This window comes from Drosophila hydei, unplaced genomic scaffold, assembly GCF_003285905.1.
Source record: "Drosophila hydei strain 15085-1641.00,03,60 unplaced genomic scaffold, DhydRS2 tig00000149-arrow-pilon, whole genome shotgun sequence".
Taxonomy (NCBI): domain Eukaryota; kingdom Metazoa; phylum Arthropoda; class Insecta; order Diptera; family Drosophilidae; genus Drosophila; species Drosophila hydei.
The window spans coordinates 426909-445843 of record NW_022045678.1 but is presented as its reverse complement, the minus strand read 5'-3'; the positions used below and the strand labels follow the sequence as shown (position 1 = coordinate 445843).

Here is an 18935-nt window from a genome sequence, read left to right as displayed (position 1 = left end):
TTTTTCGAATATAGATATCGACGCAATGTCGGAACGCGACTTTGCCTGCCCGCCCAAACGGGCGCGGCGCAGCCAGGAGGAGCTGCAGCAACAGCCGCACAGTCTGGAGGATGTGGTGCAGCTGCGTCGTCCGCCGCCGCCGCGTTACGATGCAGAGACGCACAACAGTCTGGAGCGTTTCCTGGCGCTGGAGGCCTGTGCACGGGACAGCTACGGTAGTCAGGGTCAACGCAATAGTACGGGCAGCTGTCGACGCGGTGGCAACTTTGAGGACTTCTACTCGGACAACGATTCGTATCATTCGCTGTCGCGCAGCTCGTCGCTGGTGCAGTTCGAGTCGCTGGAACGACAGATGACGCTGCAGGAGCAGCATCAGAGCATGAGCAGTCTGGGCAACAGTTCGCCCTCGCTGCTCAGCTGCGATACGCTGGCCAGCAGCAGCGGCGGCACCAGCGGCAGTCACAGCAATCCGGACAGCCGTCGCGGATCGGCCACGTCGCTGCTGAAGCGCTACGAGTCGAGCGACGGCCGCCTGCATCAGACCTACTTTGAGCTGAACAAGCTGGACCTGGAGGAGCAGCAACGCGAACTATTTGGTGCCTGCAAGAGTTTGCATCAGGCGGAGCTGAAATCCGACTCGGAATCGAGCAGCTCCTCCAGCAGCGATAGCAGCGGTCACAGCATGCTCAGCGCCTGTCCAGGCAAGCAAGATGCTGCCGGTGCTCGACGCTTGCCACTCAATTCGGCGGAGAATTTGTCTGAGGATTCGGGCTACTGTGAGCCGAGCACATTGCGGCGCAGCAAGAGCAAGAGCATACCAAAGAATTTCGACAAACTCTGCGAGGAGGAGGAGGAGCTGCTGGAGCATGAGGCAGCGACAGCAACAGGGGCAGCACAATCAGCAGCAGCAGCGGCAGCAGCAGGGGCACATTCCAAAAACTCCAATGATTTGTGTCAGACAAAAATAGAGCAGCAGACAAACGAGATACAGTCGGCATCGACATCATCTCTGGGCTCTCCGACATTGTCTATAAATAGCAGCGAGAGAGACACACACTCGCCATCGCCCAGCGGATCAGCGGCGTCGGCGACGTCGTCGTCGCCATCGTCTTCAACATCGTCCGCCGCCTCGTTCACTTGGCTGCGCAACAGTTTGCCCGATATACGCGAGCCGCGAGGTTCGTCGCCCAAATTTCTAACGGACAACAACAGCTACGTGCTGGCCAACAACAAGAGCAACAGTAGCAGCAGCAGCAGCAGCAGCAGCAGCAGCAGCACCTCCTCCTCACCAGTGTTGGTGCGAACAGCCACAGCAGCTTCAGCCGGCAGCGTGCCCAACGAGCTGCAGCAGCTGGGCAGACGTCGACGCACACGTCGCCAGCAACAGCCACACCAGCAGCAGCAGCAGCAGCAGAGGAATTGCCATAGCAGTGACGGGCATAGCTCCAGCGAGGATTTGGATAATTTCGATTGCAGCAGCTTGCCGCGCATACGACGCAGCTGCAGCTGGAACGAACGTTGTGGCTTTGGTGGCGTAACGGGAGCAGGAGCAGGAGCAGGTGCAGGTGCTGGCTATCTGAATGCTAGCTATCAGAATCTAACACTACTCGACTACACGGATCCCAGTGAGAACTGCAAGCGCAGCTCGTTGGACATGGAGAAACGCAAGCGTATTGTTTCTGGCGAGGATTACGAGCAGCTCATATGCAAGGGCAACTTTCTGCTGGACGAGCTCAGTCAAATCTACGATAAGAACGCATCCATATTGAATGACAAAACGGCCGAGCAGGAGGAGCACGACGTGCTGGATGCACCGCCGCAGGTGCAGCATGTTCAGTTGACCATCAGAAAGCCGCCAGCGCGTCAAAAGCGACACACAGCGGAGCTGGCGCAGGTTCAAGCGGAAGTGACGCCGTCAGCACCAGCACCAGCAGCAGCAGCTGTGCTGCCCGCCGCCGCCGTCATCAGTTTTAGCAGCTTTGGCAAGACCTTCGATCAGGATCCAACTAATTTGCGCACCTCCTATGCCCAGTCGCTGGAGCAATGCAATTTCGAGCTGCCCACTGTCAAAGCGAGCAGAACTCCAGCGACGCCAACGCGGGCGCTGCCCAAGCGACGCTTCCAGAGCGCAACGGCTAAGCAGCGCAGTCTGGTTAGCAGCACGCCCAATCTATCTGCTTACGATGGCGCCCAGGAGCCGGAGGATGATATATATGTGAGCAGTGCGCACAACTCGATGCATCAGCTGCCGCAGACACCGACACAGCCGAAGCCGTTGGGCATACTCCTACCAGCTGGCTCACGTAATTCGTTCAGCAAGGAGGTGAGTTTTTGTCCCGTGGTGAGTAAGTATTGCTGGCAGGAGCAATCGTCGGAGGAGCCGCAGGAGGAGCACGAGCAGACTAGCAGTGATGAGGAGCACGATGTTGGCGAAGAGGAGGAGGAGGAGCTGTTGGATAACGATGCCACTGTTATATTTAACACCAAAGAGAACGAAAACATAGCAGCGCGCTACAATGAAGAGCAACAGCTAAGAGCGCCGCAGCCAGAGCAAGAGCAACCGCAGCCAACCGCAGCGCCAGAGAGCGGTAATGAGCGTGAGCGCGAGCGCGAGAGCGTGATCGATGACCAAAACATTGAGAGCGATGAAAACAACGAAAACATCGCCGCCAATGTGGAAACGAAACAACAAACATCGCCGCAGCCCGTTTCAAGCGGTGCTGCTGCCATGCCAGCTGCCGCCGCTGCTGTCAGTCTTGAAACGCGCGTCGTCGCGAGCTCATTGTGCGCGATCGTTAAACCAGTTACGACAGTCATACCAGTTACGCCAGTGCCGCCTATACATACACGCCCCCTAAGCCTGCATTTGCCAATATTAAGCGAACCGCCCACTAATCGCGCCCATCACATACTCTACGCCTCGCAGCAACTGCTGCAGCGTTACGACAGTGACGACAGCAACATGCCCAAGCCACTGCCTGTTGCGGCGCCAGCGCATATCGCCAGCGCCAACAACAACGAATCGCCGCCTCTGAAGCAGCGCGGCAACAAAACGGATGAGAAACATCCTAGCTCGAAGAGTTTCTTATCACGTTTCGCCCATGGCTTACGCTTCTCCTTGCGTCGCAAGAAGAAGCAACAGCATCAGCAGCAGCAGCAACAACAACAGCAGCAACAACAACAGCAGCAGCCAACAGGCAAGCAGAGCAACAGCCAGAAGCAAACGCCGCAAAGCAATGGCAAAAGCCAGGATTTTATACACATACCGTTAAAGCCGCCGCGCAGCACTCTGCTAGATGACAGCACAGCATCCCAGGCGAGCACTGCCAGCATTCATAGCCGCCAGACGACAGCGGCAACAACAAGCACAGCAGCTGAGCTGGAGCAGCCAAAGACGTCCACATTGCAGAAGCTGGTAACGGGCAAACCCCCGTTGCCCAAATTGCCACCACGGCAAACGCATGCGCCGTACAACGCGCACAGTGCTGCCAATTGCTCCGCAAGTGCTGCCCATGCTAGCGATGCTCTCTTGGCCGCCGAACGGGAGCAATATGCGGCATTTGCCCAACAGTTAACAGCGGGCCAGCGACACGATATGTCGCTAACCGGAACGGCAACGGCAACGGAAACGGAAATGGCACGTGCAACCGAATCGCCATCGCGCGCCTCGGTGGCACAAAAGACGCAAATGTTTAATCAGCTGGGTGCCGGCATACAGTCGCGTCCTTTGACCATGGTCACCGCCGTGCCGGTGGCCGTGTCGCCCATGCTGGATGACAGCGATGCAGCCGGCAAAATGGGGCTCATCGAGACGAACTTGGACACACACGAAACGGTTATAACGGGCAAAACGCGCTCCTTGATGGATATCACCTGCAATCCGCTGCACAAACGGTATCTGGTCAAGCGTTTGAATGTGACCAGCGCCGTCTATGATGGTCATGATGATGACGACGATGATGATGATGATGGGCATCTGGATGGTAATAATCAGCGCATTAAGCCATCAACACAAGCGAACGGCGTGCAAATCGCATCGGTGCGTCGGCCACACAAAAGCATGGAATTTCTCCTGGACAAAGAGAATCAAAAGAATGTTTTGGTGAGTACTAAGCAAAAGCATATCTTAACAATGCTCTGTATGTGTACAGTGAACACTCGCTTAACGAGTACCACAAATTGTTATTGCAAATGTCAACAGACCACATAATATTAAATTTGTTTGCCCATAATCCATATTCTAACAATATATTGTGTGTACAGTGAACACTCGATTAATGAACAAAAAAAAACTATTCCAGTCAATAAGATTCTATTAAGAAACTCTATTTTCCATTCTCAGCTTAATTCTTAAAAAATAATGCAAATATTTGTATCTGATTTCTTCATGTTTTCCATGCCAATAGTTGTACGGTTGTACGCTCCAGAAAGCTTTCACTGTAGTTATTACACTCCTGCTCCTCCTCTTCTTTTTCTGCTCTCCTCTCTTTGACACCCATTTCGTTTTGTTGGTTGGCAGCAACTACTAACACATAGTTTTTATGGCTTTTGTCTGGGCCAACGTCATCAACCCCCCTTTATGGGATGATGAGCCGCTCCCCTGTCGTGTGCCCAAAAAAGTAAGGTCGATTCGCTAGTTGATATATTTTGGCTTACAATCAGAAAACCCAAAATTTCAGAAATTTTCAAAGCGTATATAAAAATTTAAACAGTTATTTATGTAATCTTATTGATTTTAATTAAATATGATTTTTTGCCTAACATTCTGCTAAAATTTGTATAATTTTATTATTTTAGATAATTTATTTTACCAAAATTGAAATCATTTCTCTAAAAAGTATATTCGACAAATTGAAAGGGCATTCCAGTTTCGTTTTAGCGTACTGTCCCTAATTCATGTTTGCCTATTCTCATATTAACATTACATTTTCTTCTCTTGCGTTCTTATATTATTTTTTCACTCAATGTGCAAATTATGCATACGACGTGATTTCCATTCATTTTACTCTCAGTAACTGTTTTTTCTTGCTATCTCTCGCTCGTCTGCTCTAGTTCTGGCATTTCCAGTTGAGCGCAGCTTTGATCTTCCTTATGCCTGTTAATTGATTTCGGCAGTTTCACTTCATCCCCCCCTCGTTTTGGCTCTCGTGACACTCCCATTTTAGCGACACGCCCGCTCTGTAGCCTGCTGTTAATGCAGTCGCGCGTAACAGACAAAAACTGTGCATTTTGTGTGTCATTTTTTTCGCTTCCTTTCACGCGTTCGCTTTGGTACGCTTTTCGCCAGCAAAGTTCGCCTACTACAGTCTTTAACACGCTCTTTAATGCGTGCCGCATTAACATTTACATTATTCGTATCCTTTTCATCCACAATTCGCCTGCTAATCGGCTTTGGCGCATGGACGCGTTTTAAAACGCTAATGAACGCCTTGAGTGGAGTTTTTTTGTTTTTCTTGTCGCGTTATGATTTATTAGATGTTTAAGTATATTATATCCATGCGTACGTATATATGTATGTGTATGTGTGTTTGCCCTTCATAATCCTTGGTTTTCAGTCAAAAATCAATGCCTTTGCCTGTATTGCGGCTATTGTTTTTGCTTTTCTTGCGTGGTTTTCTCGCCTCACGTTTTCTCTTAATTTCCTTTACTCGCGCGTTTTTATGGTTCCCCTACAAATTACGAGCAATTTAATGTCATCTTCCGCCGAGACAATGACCACTTGACCTTAGGTTATATAATTTGTGTAATGAAGTGCCGCCACTGCGAACACGCCCTCTTTCAGCCTTGTACACGTGGGGTCTACAAAATCTGTGTTATTTTTTTCTCATTATGTTAATCAAGTTGTTTGTCTTGGGGCCTCTTTGAAATGGACAAAATGAAATTGCTGACCCAAAAGTTTTTGCACAGTTGTTGTAGTTCAACTGTTGACGAGATTTGTAAGGCAAATTTTGTCTTATTTCTGCTGTATTATTGTTGTTTCACAGTGTGCACATTGTTTTAGGCGGTAGTGTATTGTTAAAGCTAGCTCTATACTGTGTACTTTGCATTTGACGTCAGTGTAGAGCAAATACTTTTGGGGTTAAACTTGATCAAGTTCAGAATGTGCAACTTATTTGGGACTCTAGTGTTCACGTAGCCTTACTACATATACTTTATTTTGGTCGACAGTATTAGGTCTCTATTCAGGGGTATTTGATATATGTAATGGCGATAAGAAATCTTTATATGATATTTTGAAGCAATATAATAGGATTGATAAAACTTCTGACGATTCCTTTGTAAAAATTTCAAAATAGTACCTATTACCTATTGGTAAAGCTTTTGTGCACTTTTAAATATATTTTTCGATCTATGGATAATGATACAAATATTCTAGGAATTATATCTAAATATAGCTGATATATAATTTCTCGGTTTTTACATTTTATCACGATTTCTCTTCAATGTTTTCCAAGTTTTCAGTAAATTCGCAATATTTTGTGGTTTATATAAATAGAAAAAGATTTTAAAGAATTCAGTAGATGAGTCAATATCCTAGCGCTAAAATTTGAAAGAATGCAGCAAGCAAATCACATGAAAATTATATAGATACATGACTGTATACAGTGCTGACACAACATATTATGACAAGTGGTCATATAACGTTGTTACATTAGTTTTTTACAATTAAAGGAATTTAGTTTCATTTAGTTAATGAATTATTCACACATAATGAATTTACTCTAGAGAGTATCTAAATTTCGTTGAGCTTCATTTGGCATAGTTTTTTTCTCAAGTCTTTTGACTTGAAGGAAAAGCAATAAAAAGCTGCGCCCTTTTTTGTTTCTGTCTTAGCTTCTTGTTAGTTTGTTCTTTTTGTCGATTTTCTTATGCGCAACTCCCACGTTTTAGCTAAAAAGGCCAAAAACTTTCGCTCCGGTTTCCGCTAAAAATTTAGCCGCCTTTGCTCAGCAGTTACTGCTGCTGTTATTGTTGTTATTGCAGTTGTCATGTGGAATAATAATGAAAAATAATTATATGAAAAAAAGAAAGCATAGCATAAAAAATTATGCTGTCGCCACTAAAGCAAATAACTGAAGAACAAGAAAAAGTAAACTTAATTAAAAAGTATATTTATTATCATACTCCTGTAATGTAAACAAATTATTGATAAGCACTTCGAGTGCAGTTGAAAAATCTCTTGTTAATCCGCCGGAAAAAAGAAGAAAAGAAAAGCGTGCCAGATTTCTAATTCCCCGGTCACTGTGCTTGTTTATTACCTTTTTTGAACTTCTGCTTTACTTATCTTTGCGTGTATTTGAGTGTCGCCTGATAAAACAAATGGGAAAAAACTACAAGAACAAGCAAATATACAAGAACAATAGCAACTATTCCGCTGTCCACCCAGCGCCTACCATTCTTATGCGCAGTAAATTATTAAATGCTCGGCACAACGGGCTTTCAATTGTTAGATTTCATTTTCATCAAATATTTGTTGTTAACATTCTCAGTCGGTAAATATTGAAGGCAAAGGCGAAGGTAAAAACATTGCTCGCTCGCACGCACATACAAAAACAAAGTAGAAGAAAAAAACATCGCACAAGCCACCGCTTGGCTGTCTGCCAAACAGAGCGAGCAGTGCATCAACTTTCTGTGCTCTTTACAAACAGCGCTCTCTTGATATTTCTACGCTGTAATAACATAGATGCTCGCTATGTGCATGTTACAAGATCCATGCTGTTAGCTGTGCAGGTCACTCTGTTAGCTGCTCTTTATTACATAATCTGTCTGTCAAAATTCCACTAGATATCATAACAGCACAGTTGCTATGCTGTTGCTATTCATACTCGCGCTTTGTATTACAACAACGTTGCGCTCTTAATTTACAAATAGCTCGCTCTTCCTCTCTCCATCTCTGTATGTCTCTCTTTTGCTGTCGTTTGATCTGCGTGTATTTCCTACCTGTTTCTTTTGGCCATATCGACGCAGGCTTATCTATGCTCACATTTGCAGTTGTTTTTATTTTTGCCATATTTGCAGCACTTTGTCTTGCTTCAGCGATTGCATGTCTATCATTAGCAGCCATCTCACTCTCACCTTTTGCCTAAAATGTCAAAACAAACGCGACAAAAATAGTGAATAAAATGCAACTTGCTTTTTGTCATAGTTGCGGAAAAAGTCAAATTGAAATATTCGCAGAAGAAGACAAAAAAAAAAATAGATAAACCGCTTTCTTTTAAATAGTCGACAAAACGTTGGAATTGCACAAATAATTTTCAAAGTAATTAAAATACTTCCATATCAATGTTGAAATGTGTTTAGATGCAGCTAAGCTGAGCTCATGGCTCAAGCATTCACTTGTAATTTATTCAAATTGAAGCGGCGTTTTGTCTTGCTCTACACTCGCTTCCCACACAAAGTGCACGCCCAGGGCGAAAGTGCGCATCGGGCAGGAAATTTTAATTAATTTTCGTTTATATTTGTTGATCTCAAAACTTGGCTGGCCGCAATTTATTGTTCACACGCTTTCAATTACGTTTTCAATTCTTTTTCTTTATTTTTCGCAGCGAGTAATTTTTATTTTTGCATAAACACTTGAAATTGAGAAACTCAAAAGAGAAAAACTGAGATAAACAAAAGTTTTCATTTTGCACCTCAATTGATTGAACGCAAATCAATTTTGTTTTTCTTTTTTTGTGGTTTGTTGAATATCTGAAAATGCGTAGGCGCTTTCCGCTGCGTGGGCAGTTGAAGCTAAACAGCAATTGCTTGGAAATTTATTTATTTTCCGCTAATTGATGAGTCTTTTATTTTAATTACTATTGAAGCTAATTCAATTGGGCCAAGCTCATAAGTCTTTATCAATTGGACGCTCGTTGTTATTTGAGTAAAATATGCGAAAGCTGCTTAGAGAATACATACGTACACACATACATATCTTTATCTATATACTTGCTACTCAGTTTATATATAAGTTAGTTTCTTAAGTTTGGCACACACATCAAAGACTTAATCTACTTTATGGTCAATATTTTATTTTGCTTAACTTTATCTATGTTTGCTTTGCTTTGATTTGCTTTGCTCTGCTTTTGGCCATATTTTTGTTTTCACACCTCAAATGGTGTTCATAAATTGCGCATGCCGACATGCAAATATGACTGCCAAATATTTATTTGGCTTAAAAAATGTTTTTTACCTTCATTGTTATACACGCTAAATGTCAGATCGATTTACGACTTGCCCAAGCAACAAATATAAATAAAAATCTATGTGCTACATTTTTCAGCACACGTCGTCAGCTGACTTGACTTGATAACAAAAACATTTCGCACACCTTTTTTTTGTGTGTGGAGAAATTGAGTCAACGACTTTTAAAAGAGAGATATACGCATCAAGAATATCTAGATATATATCAATGAGTGGCGAGAAATCAAAATATTCTTCTGATATATTTATCAGTTATCAAGTCTTATTTCATCTGTATAATAAGAGATATAATAGCAGATCTGTTTGAGTTCTTAGGTCATATAACATATGCATAATAATAGATACAACAGATTTGTCCATAATAAGAGATATAAATATTCTATTCTTAGTTTTTATTATATTATATTAATAATTTTATTATATTATTATAATAGAATATATCTTCTGTTTTCTTAAGTTTTTCGTCATATATTTAATAAGAGATATATCAACAAATATAACAGAAGCAGTTTTGTTTGTTCCCCATATATCACCTATATAACAGGAGATATAACAGAAAATTCTTTGTTTGTATTTCAACTTCCTTCCAAAATTCAAGGTTCGCTTATATGCACTGAAATTCTATTTGTTGAATTTGTTGAATATATATATATGCGCTTATATCTACATCTATATGCTTGTATATATCTTGAAGTATGCACCTCTTCTCTTAATGAACTCAACAACTGATTTTACGCAGTTTGTTGCAATTTTTCACGATCCGTTAATTTTTTGGCATCCCCCTTAAAGTAACTAAAATAACAATAATAATATTTTCACTATATTTTGCGAAATGAACTTGCAATCTAAAAATAATGGCCCCGCCCAAATGAGAAAAACATTTTGCACATGCCATAAAATCCAAACAGCAAAAGGAAAACCGAAGCAAAAAGAAAAATAAAAATAAAAATAATTATATATTTGATTTTCGAGTTTTGTATATGCCTTAATGTTAAGCTGGCTGCAGCTTGTTTTTGTTTATAGTCGAATTTTTAACAAACGCCAAGTGGCCACTGCCAGTGGCTCTATTCGTTCTATACAAAAATGTTCTTCGACTATTTTTAGGCTACTTTGTCTATAATAAAAAATTATGATAAATTATTGTGTATATGGGCCAGCTGTATTCCAACTCACTCACTTACACACATATATAGCGACATAGAACTCGCAGACATATGATTCACATTTGCTGCTGCTCTAAGTAATCTTTATGCATATTGCTTGAACCTCCAGGCCACCCACTCACACTCACACTCGCATCAACTTTGTCATGAAGCTGAGTAATTTATGAGTTGGCGACAACAACAACAACAGCGACATTCCAATGTCTGTCACATCGTTGTCTATATGTGTGATCCATAAAAACAGAAAATAAAACATGCCATAATAAAGCTTTAATATATAACAAATTTAGCATTTCCACTTACTTTGCCTTGAAATTTCACGATTCGCTTCTGCGCATAAGCCGCTAGAGCTCAGAGTAGCGAAACTCCCTTTTAAAGCCGTTAACTTGAAGTGGCCCCTAGCTAAGCACGAAACGCTGTCAAGATATGCGGAAGTTGCAGTTGCATAAATTCAAAAGGAAACAAACCCCTTTCTGCAAAAACTCGAGTAAAAGGTTAAAGGACTTTATTATGAACGAGAGAGGCCCAGTTGCAAGTCAACATTTGCAGAGGATGCGTCGTCTAGTGGCCTTTAAAAGGGGTCTAAAGCGAGTTCAACAGTGCAAAAGAAACAAAGATAGCTTTATTTTTAGTTGCACAAGGGCTTTAATTGTTTTCCATTTAGTTGTGAGCGTTGGGAATCTTTGAATGTTGAGCTATAGAAATATTCTATTACTGAAATGAGAAATATTTACTGACCAACTCTAATCAATACAAAATTGCATTTCAAATTCATATGAAAATGTCACGTACTAGCATTTTGCTTGCGTTTGCTACTGTATAACAGTTTGTATAACACTTAATAATAGGCGGATGGTGTATTATTTATGGAATGCTATTAAATATGACAAGTAAAATGTTATAAAAACGCTTCAGTTCAGTATAACAATTTGTATAACAGTAATAAAAAAGATTACCTTGAATTAAAATTCATTAATTGAGTTGTCTCCATCAGGCAATGAGTTTATTAATTGCTATTCGCACGTACTGAACAGTGTAACACATGTATAACAGTTTGTATAACACTTTATAATATTTTGATGTGTATGCAATATGGCAAACAAAATGTAATAAAAACAGCACAACTCAGTATAACAATTAGTATAACGGTCATAACATTTTTTTTTTGTAATAAAATTGATTAATTAACAAGTTACTATCAAATGATAGGTTTACTAATTAATATTTTGATATATATTTTCACATGTAAAACAGTATAACAGTTTATATAAAACTTGATATGATGCTTGACTTATCACATAGTACAATATCTTCTAAAAGTATAATGTACAGTAACGTAATTTGAGAGTATAACAGTTTATAAAACAGTACACATGAATATGCTTCCATGAATGACACTTAATTAAACAATGTGCCTGACTATCCATAAAATATATGCTCAAGAAAACATTCGAGAGCTTCTTTAACTGTTATTCATTTGGTATAAGTATAAAAAGAATGCTTGAAAAGTAACGAGATGATTATTCATGGATCGTTCATCTTCAGATTCAGCATTGTTTACTGTTATAGAGAGGTCCATGAACTTTTACTATATGGCCATGATCAATGCTGGGTAAACAGTAGCACAGTTTCAGAAGTGGATACTTCAAAGTATTCTGCAGCATCTTCTGCTCCTATCCATCAAAGTTTGTTTTCTCTTGTTCTGTTTTTGCTTCACCTTTTTATTTATTGCCAAAGTTGTGGCTAAAGCCCCCGCATTCAAATACGCAGACACGAACAATTTACAGTTTGCTTGGCCGACAAAGCAAAGCAAAGGCTGTTGGCGTTGGAAAAACAAGCTTCAAACTGGGTTGAATTGACGGCGTAGTCGACGTCGATGAGTGTGGGCCAATGGCAAGCAAATTAAGTTAACAACCAGCAACTCTCAAGGCTAACAAAACTGTGCATAATGCTGATTGGAAAATGCGCGCACACACACGCATAACAAAACGGTGTCAGCTGCTGCTCTCTACCCTCGCGACATACACTCGAAAAATGCACACCTGCCTTGGAACAGCAGGCGGCACATAGTACAAATCGGACACCCTTCAAAGAGACTACTGAAACACCAACAACAAGCAGATAGACAAAATGACAACAACAACAACAACAACAGCAGCAGCAACAGTTTGAAGAGTGGGGCAAACAAATAATGCGCACTTCCTTTTCCGCCTCTGTGAGTTGCTCAACTCGATTGCATTCCAAAAATAGTCGCACACACACATGTATATATATATATATATATATTTGTGTGTGTGTGTGTTTGTTTCATATATATAAATCACATTTTAATGTGCCGCATCTTTTACAGAACGAAATGCTCCCGCATTTTTGTTTACCTTTTTGCTCGCTGTGCCATATGTTAAGAGAAATTCAAAGTGCAAGGGAGACCTAGAGAGAGAGAGACAGAGAGTGGGATCTGTTTAGTTATGTAAAATATGTTTTTAGTTTTTACCTTTCTCTCTCTCTCTATATTTGGCTTGGCGTTTGGCATTTTGTTTGCCCTTCTAATGCCTGAGGGTATTTCTTATCTCTAAATGGGTTTGCTTATAGAATAGTGTTAAAACGCGTGACAGACGATCCATCAAAGAGTTGTGAACGAAATGCTGAAGTGCGCTGGTCTTTGACCTTTGAACAAACGTCAAAAAGTAAATTAACAAATAAAATATTACTTTCTTTTTTTTTTAAAGAAGAATTTTCACTTGAATTGCTTAAAACTCACTATATCTATTGCTTGAACTCTTAACTGTCTATAAATGTTTTTTTTTATAATTCTTAATTGTATCATAAATTAGTTAGATCAAATTCTTGGCATCTCTTGTCTGCTCTTCGTTATCAGTTCCTGTAATATACCGAAACTTTTCACAATATACCCCCTAATCTTTTACTATATATATATTTAACTCTTTAGTTACTTATGTGCTACAATCTGAAAAGTTTAAATCGTTTTGCCACTATTTTAATGCACTACATTATATAACATTTTTCATCGGATCAATATCAATTAGTTAGATTTGTCTCATAAATAAGTTAATGCATCTATAACCATATATATTTTTATAGCTTACCGTGCCAACTTCGCTCATTTCAATCATCAGCTAAGGGCATGCACTAGAACCACATTTGCTTCTGCTGTTTCATCATACCCTCCTCTATCTCTTCGCACGTTCAATTCCATATATGTGGCCAACATTTCCTTCGGGGTTTATTTTCAGTGACACATGCAAATGGAAATGACATTTGCTGAGTTGCCTTGCGTTCGTACCGCCCGCGCCCCTAGAATTTCCCTTGCCGCCCTCACCCGGCGAGCTTCTAAAAGGTCAGTTTATGTGGCGCACTCTATGCGATTACAGCTGCTAGTTTGGCGGCGCACCACACAGCTGAACTAAAATAAAATGTAAATGATTTGTACATGTGTGCAGCTTACAGACAGACACACATATCTATGTGTGAGTGTGTGTGTGTGTGCGCATAATATTTAGATAGTCAGGGTCGTCCATTAACCGCAGGAGGGACGCATATCAAACTCTGCTTTGGCTTCATCGGGGCGTGAAATGCATTTGATAAATGCGTGGCACGTGCGTGCGGTTATTGTCCAGGTTTACAGTTTCAACGGCTGCCACAACTTCAATTTGGTAGCCAGCCAAATTGGTTGCTATTTGTGGGGCCTCATTTGATTACAGTTCTATTTAGGCACTTCTATTGCTTGGGGCAGGCCATAATCAAGTCGGGCGCACATTTGTTTGGCTGTCACCAAGTATAAGCCAAAAGAGATTGGCATGACAATGGCCCTTTGGCTCGAATGCCACTTCACACAGACAGGTGCGACAGGTAGACAGCCAGACAGACAGACAACCAGACAGTCAATTGTCTGTCTGCCCGTCCGTCTGTCTCCCCGCCCGTCTGTCAATCTGTCCCATAATTTGCGTTCTTTTTGCTCATGTCATAATTACATGACATGCGCGCCTAATTGCAATCAACAGGAAGCATAAAATGCACCGTTTGCATCTCTTGCTGCCATATGCGATTAGCTAACTGCTCATAATTATAGTCAGAACTTGATTTACCCTGTGCCCACAAAAAAATACTCACTGAGAAGGTAGCTTAGCATAGGGCGAAATGAAACTGTAAAATATACGGTTTCTATAGCTGTAGTAAAAGTCAGAAAACTTAATTCCATTTTGACTTAAAAATCTAGTGAAAATCTACATGTAATTTATGGTGACAAACTTCATCTGAAGTTATAAGATACTAATAATCCATATAGATTTAAATTAAAATAATAAAAAAAGTTTTATATTTTTTACATATTTAAAATTTTTATTAATGAAAAATATAGTTTTATATGATTAAATAAAATAAATAATAATTTAATCTTATATTTAAAAGAAAATTTATTTGCAATTTAATTACATGTTAAATTTGTTGTCAATTTAACTAGATGTTAAATTTATTTCCTAGATTTGACAGACACATAAAAAATTATTGAAAAAAAAAATAAAAAAATATTTATAATATTTTTTAAAAATATCCCTTTAATAAAACATTTATTAAATATCATCAGCATGTCAAATTATGTTAGTCCATATTTAATATGTGGCCTAACCTAATCCAATATTTTCCTTAACCTAACTAAAGTGTATCTGCCTGTAGCCAAGTACAGGGCATCTCCAGGCTGATCACGTTAAACTTGTGTATTTTTGGAGCCCTTTTAAACAATTTTGTCGCCCACATCCGTTTCCGGCTTAGGCCACGTCACGTCACCTTCGCTGTAAACTTGTCCGAGGGTTAAGTTCTTTGCAGTTCCTGGCTTTTCAGGGTTGTTGTCGTGCCACAATCAATAGCAACGGACTTTGTGGGCGTTGGCAAATAACAAACTTTTTGTTTGTTGCCTGCCAACCGGACCGAGCGAGTTGCGAGTTGCTCAACAGTTTGTCAATCCATCAAGCAAACAGTCCTGACCAGCCTCACCCCCAGACACGTTATGTGTCAGTGAACCCCAGTTGATTGACCAGAGGCACCTTTTGGTCAGTCAGGTGTTCCCGCCTTGTGCTCCGTGACCTGTGCAGCCAACTCAACTTCACTCGTTTCACAGTTGCCACGTTTTTTTCTTAAATTGTGGCTAGCAGCGTTATGAAGGGTTGCATTCAACATTTACCAACTTTCGTAGTTTGTTGAACGTGTTGAGTGTGAAGATACAATCTACATTTGTATATTTGAGTAGATAATTCTCTTCATATTGAAAGCTAAACGGGTTAGATACGAGCTAAAACAAAACATGTTTTTTCACTTAACTCTTTAGAATTTCCGGCTTTTACTTAACTCTACAGAAATTGGCTTTGTGCTTGTACAACTTTTAGAATTGCTGACTTTACGTGACGTTTTGATCATTTATTTTATTTTTTCTTAATTACTATTCTATTAATAGCACAAGTATTTAGAAGCTATTAAATAGCATTGATTATTGTGTAATTCATAGTTGTAGGTTAGTAATTATATGCATTAAATGTGGATTTAAATGCTTTTGGTGTGTGACTTATAGATCTATATATATATTGTTTATGCATTGCCCAAGACTTAAGCGCAAACAAAATGTTTAAAAACGTTTAAAAATATACTGAAATTGAATTGAAAACCTTAATTTAATTATATTTTAGTTTCTTTTTAATTTAATTATATTTTAATTTCTTTTTAAATGCAATTTTAAATTTCTTTTGTTATGAAACTTTGATTAAGGCAAAAGAAATATGAAAATTGTGATTAATCTTTTGTTATATATATTTAAAATTAGAGAAACTTTAAAAGACAAGAAAGAAAAGGCTTTACTACTTCACTTTACTTTACTATTTAGTTTAAGAAAAGATGAAAGTTTTCTTCTCATGCCACCACAGAGCTTCCTCTAAAGTTTCAGAAATTAAGTGAAATTTTTTTTATATTAATTCAGATAATATTTTTAATCTAACATTAAATTGAATTAGAAAATGTTAATTCCTCTGTCTGAAAACTAAATGAGTTACATTTGTTTTATAAGTCAAAGTAGTTCTTTGTTTAATCCCCTCTTTGTGTTTGCTCAGATGAATTCTTGACAGTTTCTACATAGCTTTCTCAATAATTACTTGATAATCCCTGCTTACGTCAGAGTTGTGTTGATTTGTGAGCTTATCTAACAGATCAATAAACAATCAGTTGTTCAGTATTGCACAGACTCTTGTGCTGACCTCGTCGTTTGATGTTGATGATGATTGCCCCACATTTGTTACTTAGTTATTTAGTAGCGGCAGACATTACGCATACGCCGCATTGACCCAATGCCTTATAAAACTGGTTTCAACAGCTAATGCGACTGCTTTCAATTGTGCAAATTATTTATTATATACGTGATACTATATATGAAGATAGCCGTCTGGCTTCTGTGTGTGTGTGTGTGTATCAAGAGATACTACATCCGTTGCCCAAATAGCACGCCATGTCAGAGTTAATTCACATTGATTTGCCTGCGCCAGCTCTGGCATATGTCATAAATAAATATATCATTTATCATCGCATCGTATCGCATTGCTGGACAAATTAAGGTGTTCGCACAGCGGAACTAACTGTCGAAAGTGAATCAGGGCAACTATGTGCTCGACTAGCAGATACCCTAACCTGTTGTAAAGGAAAAAGCAGACAGTGCAACTATCTTGGTTCTGCTATCATAAAGCAAATGAATGTAAATGATGATGCCATTCAATGCATATATAGTATATATCACAGATTATATACAACTTTTCTGTTATCAAAGGCGAGTTCATAGGTGCTGTTCGTAATAGCCTCAAGGTTATGCCTACAAATAGTTAGCCAGCTAATTGAGCCCTGCTTCGTTCTATTCACACAATTGATTCGTATCTGCATGATTGATGACAATCACAATATTTGTGCTTCAAGCTTTGCATAGTTCATATAAATAGCCAACATTATTGTTGTTCAAACAGCAAAACGCGCACTAAAATTATTGCATATTTATTTATAAAACGCTTAGCATTTGCCAATGTTGTTATTGGCTGGTTTTATAAACAACTTTTCGGAGGCGACGACTGTGTTTTTTCTACTATATTCAACTTGATCTTGTGTTTTTGTAATAGAACTCGTTTATTGAAATTCCAGTCGGGTCTGCAGCGTTATGTGATATATGCATGAGTCAAACTTACGCAACATTTTGGCCTTTTATATGGCTGAAACACTTGTGAGAGGGTCGCTCAAATGAAACTAGAATATTTTTGAAATTGAATATATTTTCAAAAGTAATAATCATAATTAGTCATATGACTATATTATGAATTTATATATAACTGGAACGTTAAGGCACATATGCTGATGAGTCATGGAAGTTAAATAAGCTGTGTAAGCAATCATTTACCTCACAGCAGCAATTGAAATTTTTAATTGTTTTAAAACATAAATTGGAACTCGTTTTTCAAGTAATTTTAATTAGTGAACTTAGCAGTTGTTAGTAAAGAATTTTAATTGAAATTGAATGAGCTCACAATAACTTTAAACACGATCTGAAAGAAATATGGATACATATAGATAAATGAAATATGGATAGATATATAGATATAGAGATACATGGATACATAGATAAATAGGTTTAGATATATATATATATATATATATATATATATATATATATATATATATATATATATATATATATATATATATATATATATATATATATATATATATATATATATATATATATATATATATATCTATATGTATACATTAAAATTAATTTATAAATTAAATTATGGCTGAAGTCAGTCCAGTCGCTTACCTCTTTCATCTACTTCTACTTCCTAATGTTTTGCTTTAAAAAAATGATTTACTGCAGATCTTTTGGCTCGCCCTCCCTGGCGTTTGCTTAGCTGGAGTCGTGTTTGCTTAGCTGATGTCAGCAATTAGCTTGATTAACGCCCATGCTTAGGCAATTAAATTCAATTGCTCAAGTTGCCAGAAAATTATGCAAAACGCACTTTTCACCTCGACGTCCGCTGACTCAGCGGCAGCTTCAGTCGGCGGCCCAGTTTTGTTTATTTACTTTGTTTTTCCTATTCTCTTGCGCTGTGATATCTCGAATCTAAAACAACATTGCTCTACACTCAAATGCTAAGGTGCTACGAACTCCCACTGACCGAGTAAGCCGATTGGTCGCATCCTCAGCCTTAGAGCTGCCGCATGCCGCGAATACCTAAGGAATCTGCCCTCGTCTCTGCTCTTCGCTTTAGTTTTCATTTTATTATTGCTTTAAAGTTAAGTGCTGGCCAGTTGCCAAACAAAAAATACAAAATTCACATACAAAATTTAATTAAACAAAAGCCAAATCGCATTTGCGTAACTTAATTCGTTTTCATTTGCGCTGCGAGCTTTTTGCCGTTTGCCCTGCCATCGACATGAAATTCTGTGGCAAATGCCGCGTGGCGGTCGGCGCTTGCATAAACAGACGATAGACAAGTGTTAGACATTTGCTTTAACCACCGCATAATTAAAACCAATTTAAAGCATATT

General features: G+C 39.4%; 1 protein-coding gene across 9 annotated transcripts in view; it reads left to right on the top strand.

Moving 5' to 3' along the window:
* Positions 1–18935, top strand: part of LOC111592072 (GATA zinc finger domain-containing protein 7) — a 66463-nt gene that overhangs the window by 26155 nt on the left and 21373 nt on the right. For all 9 annotated transcript variants that reach the window (XM_023304081.2, XM_023304080.2, XM_023304084.2 and 6 more), the window contains exon 4: positions 15–4102. In XM_023304081.2, coding sequence (XP_023159849.2) covers positions 15–4102 — 4088 coding nt within the window. The remainder of the gene's footprint in view (positions 1–14; positions 4103–18935) is intronic.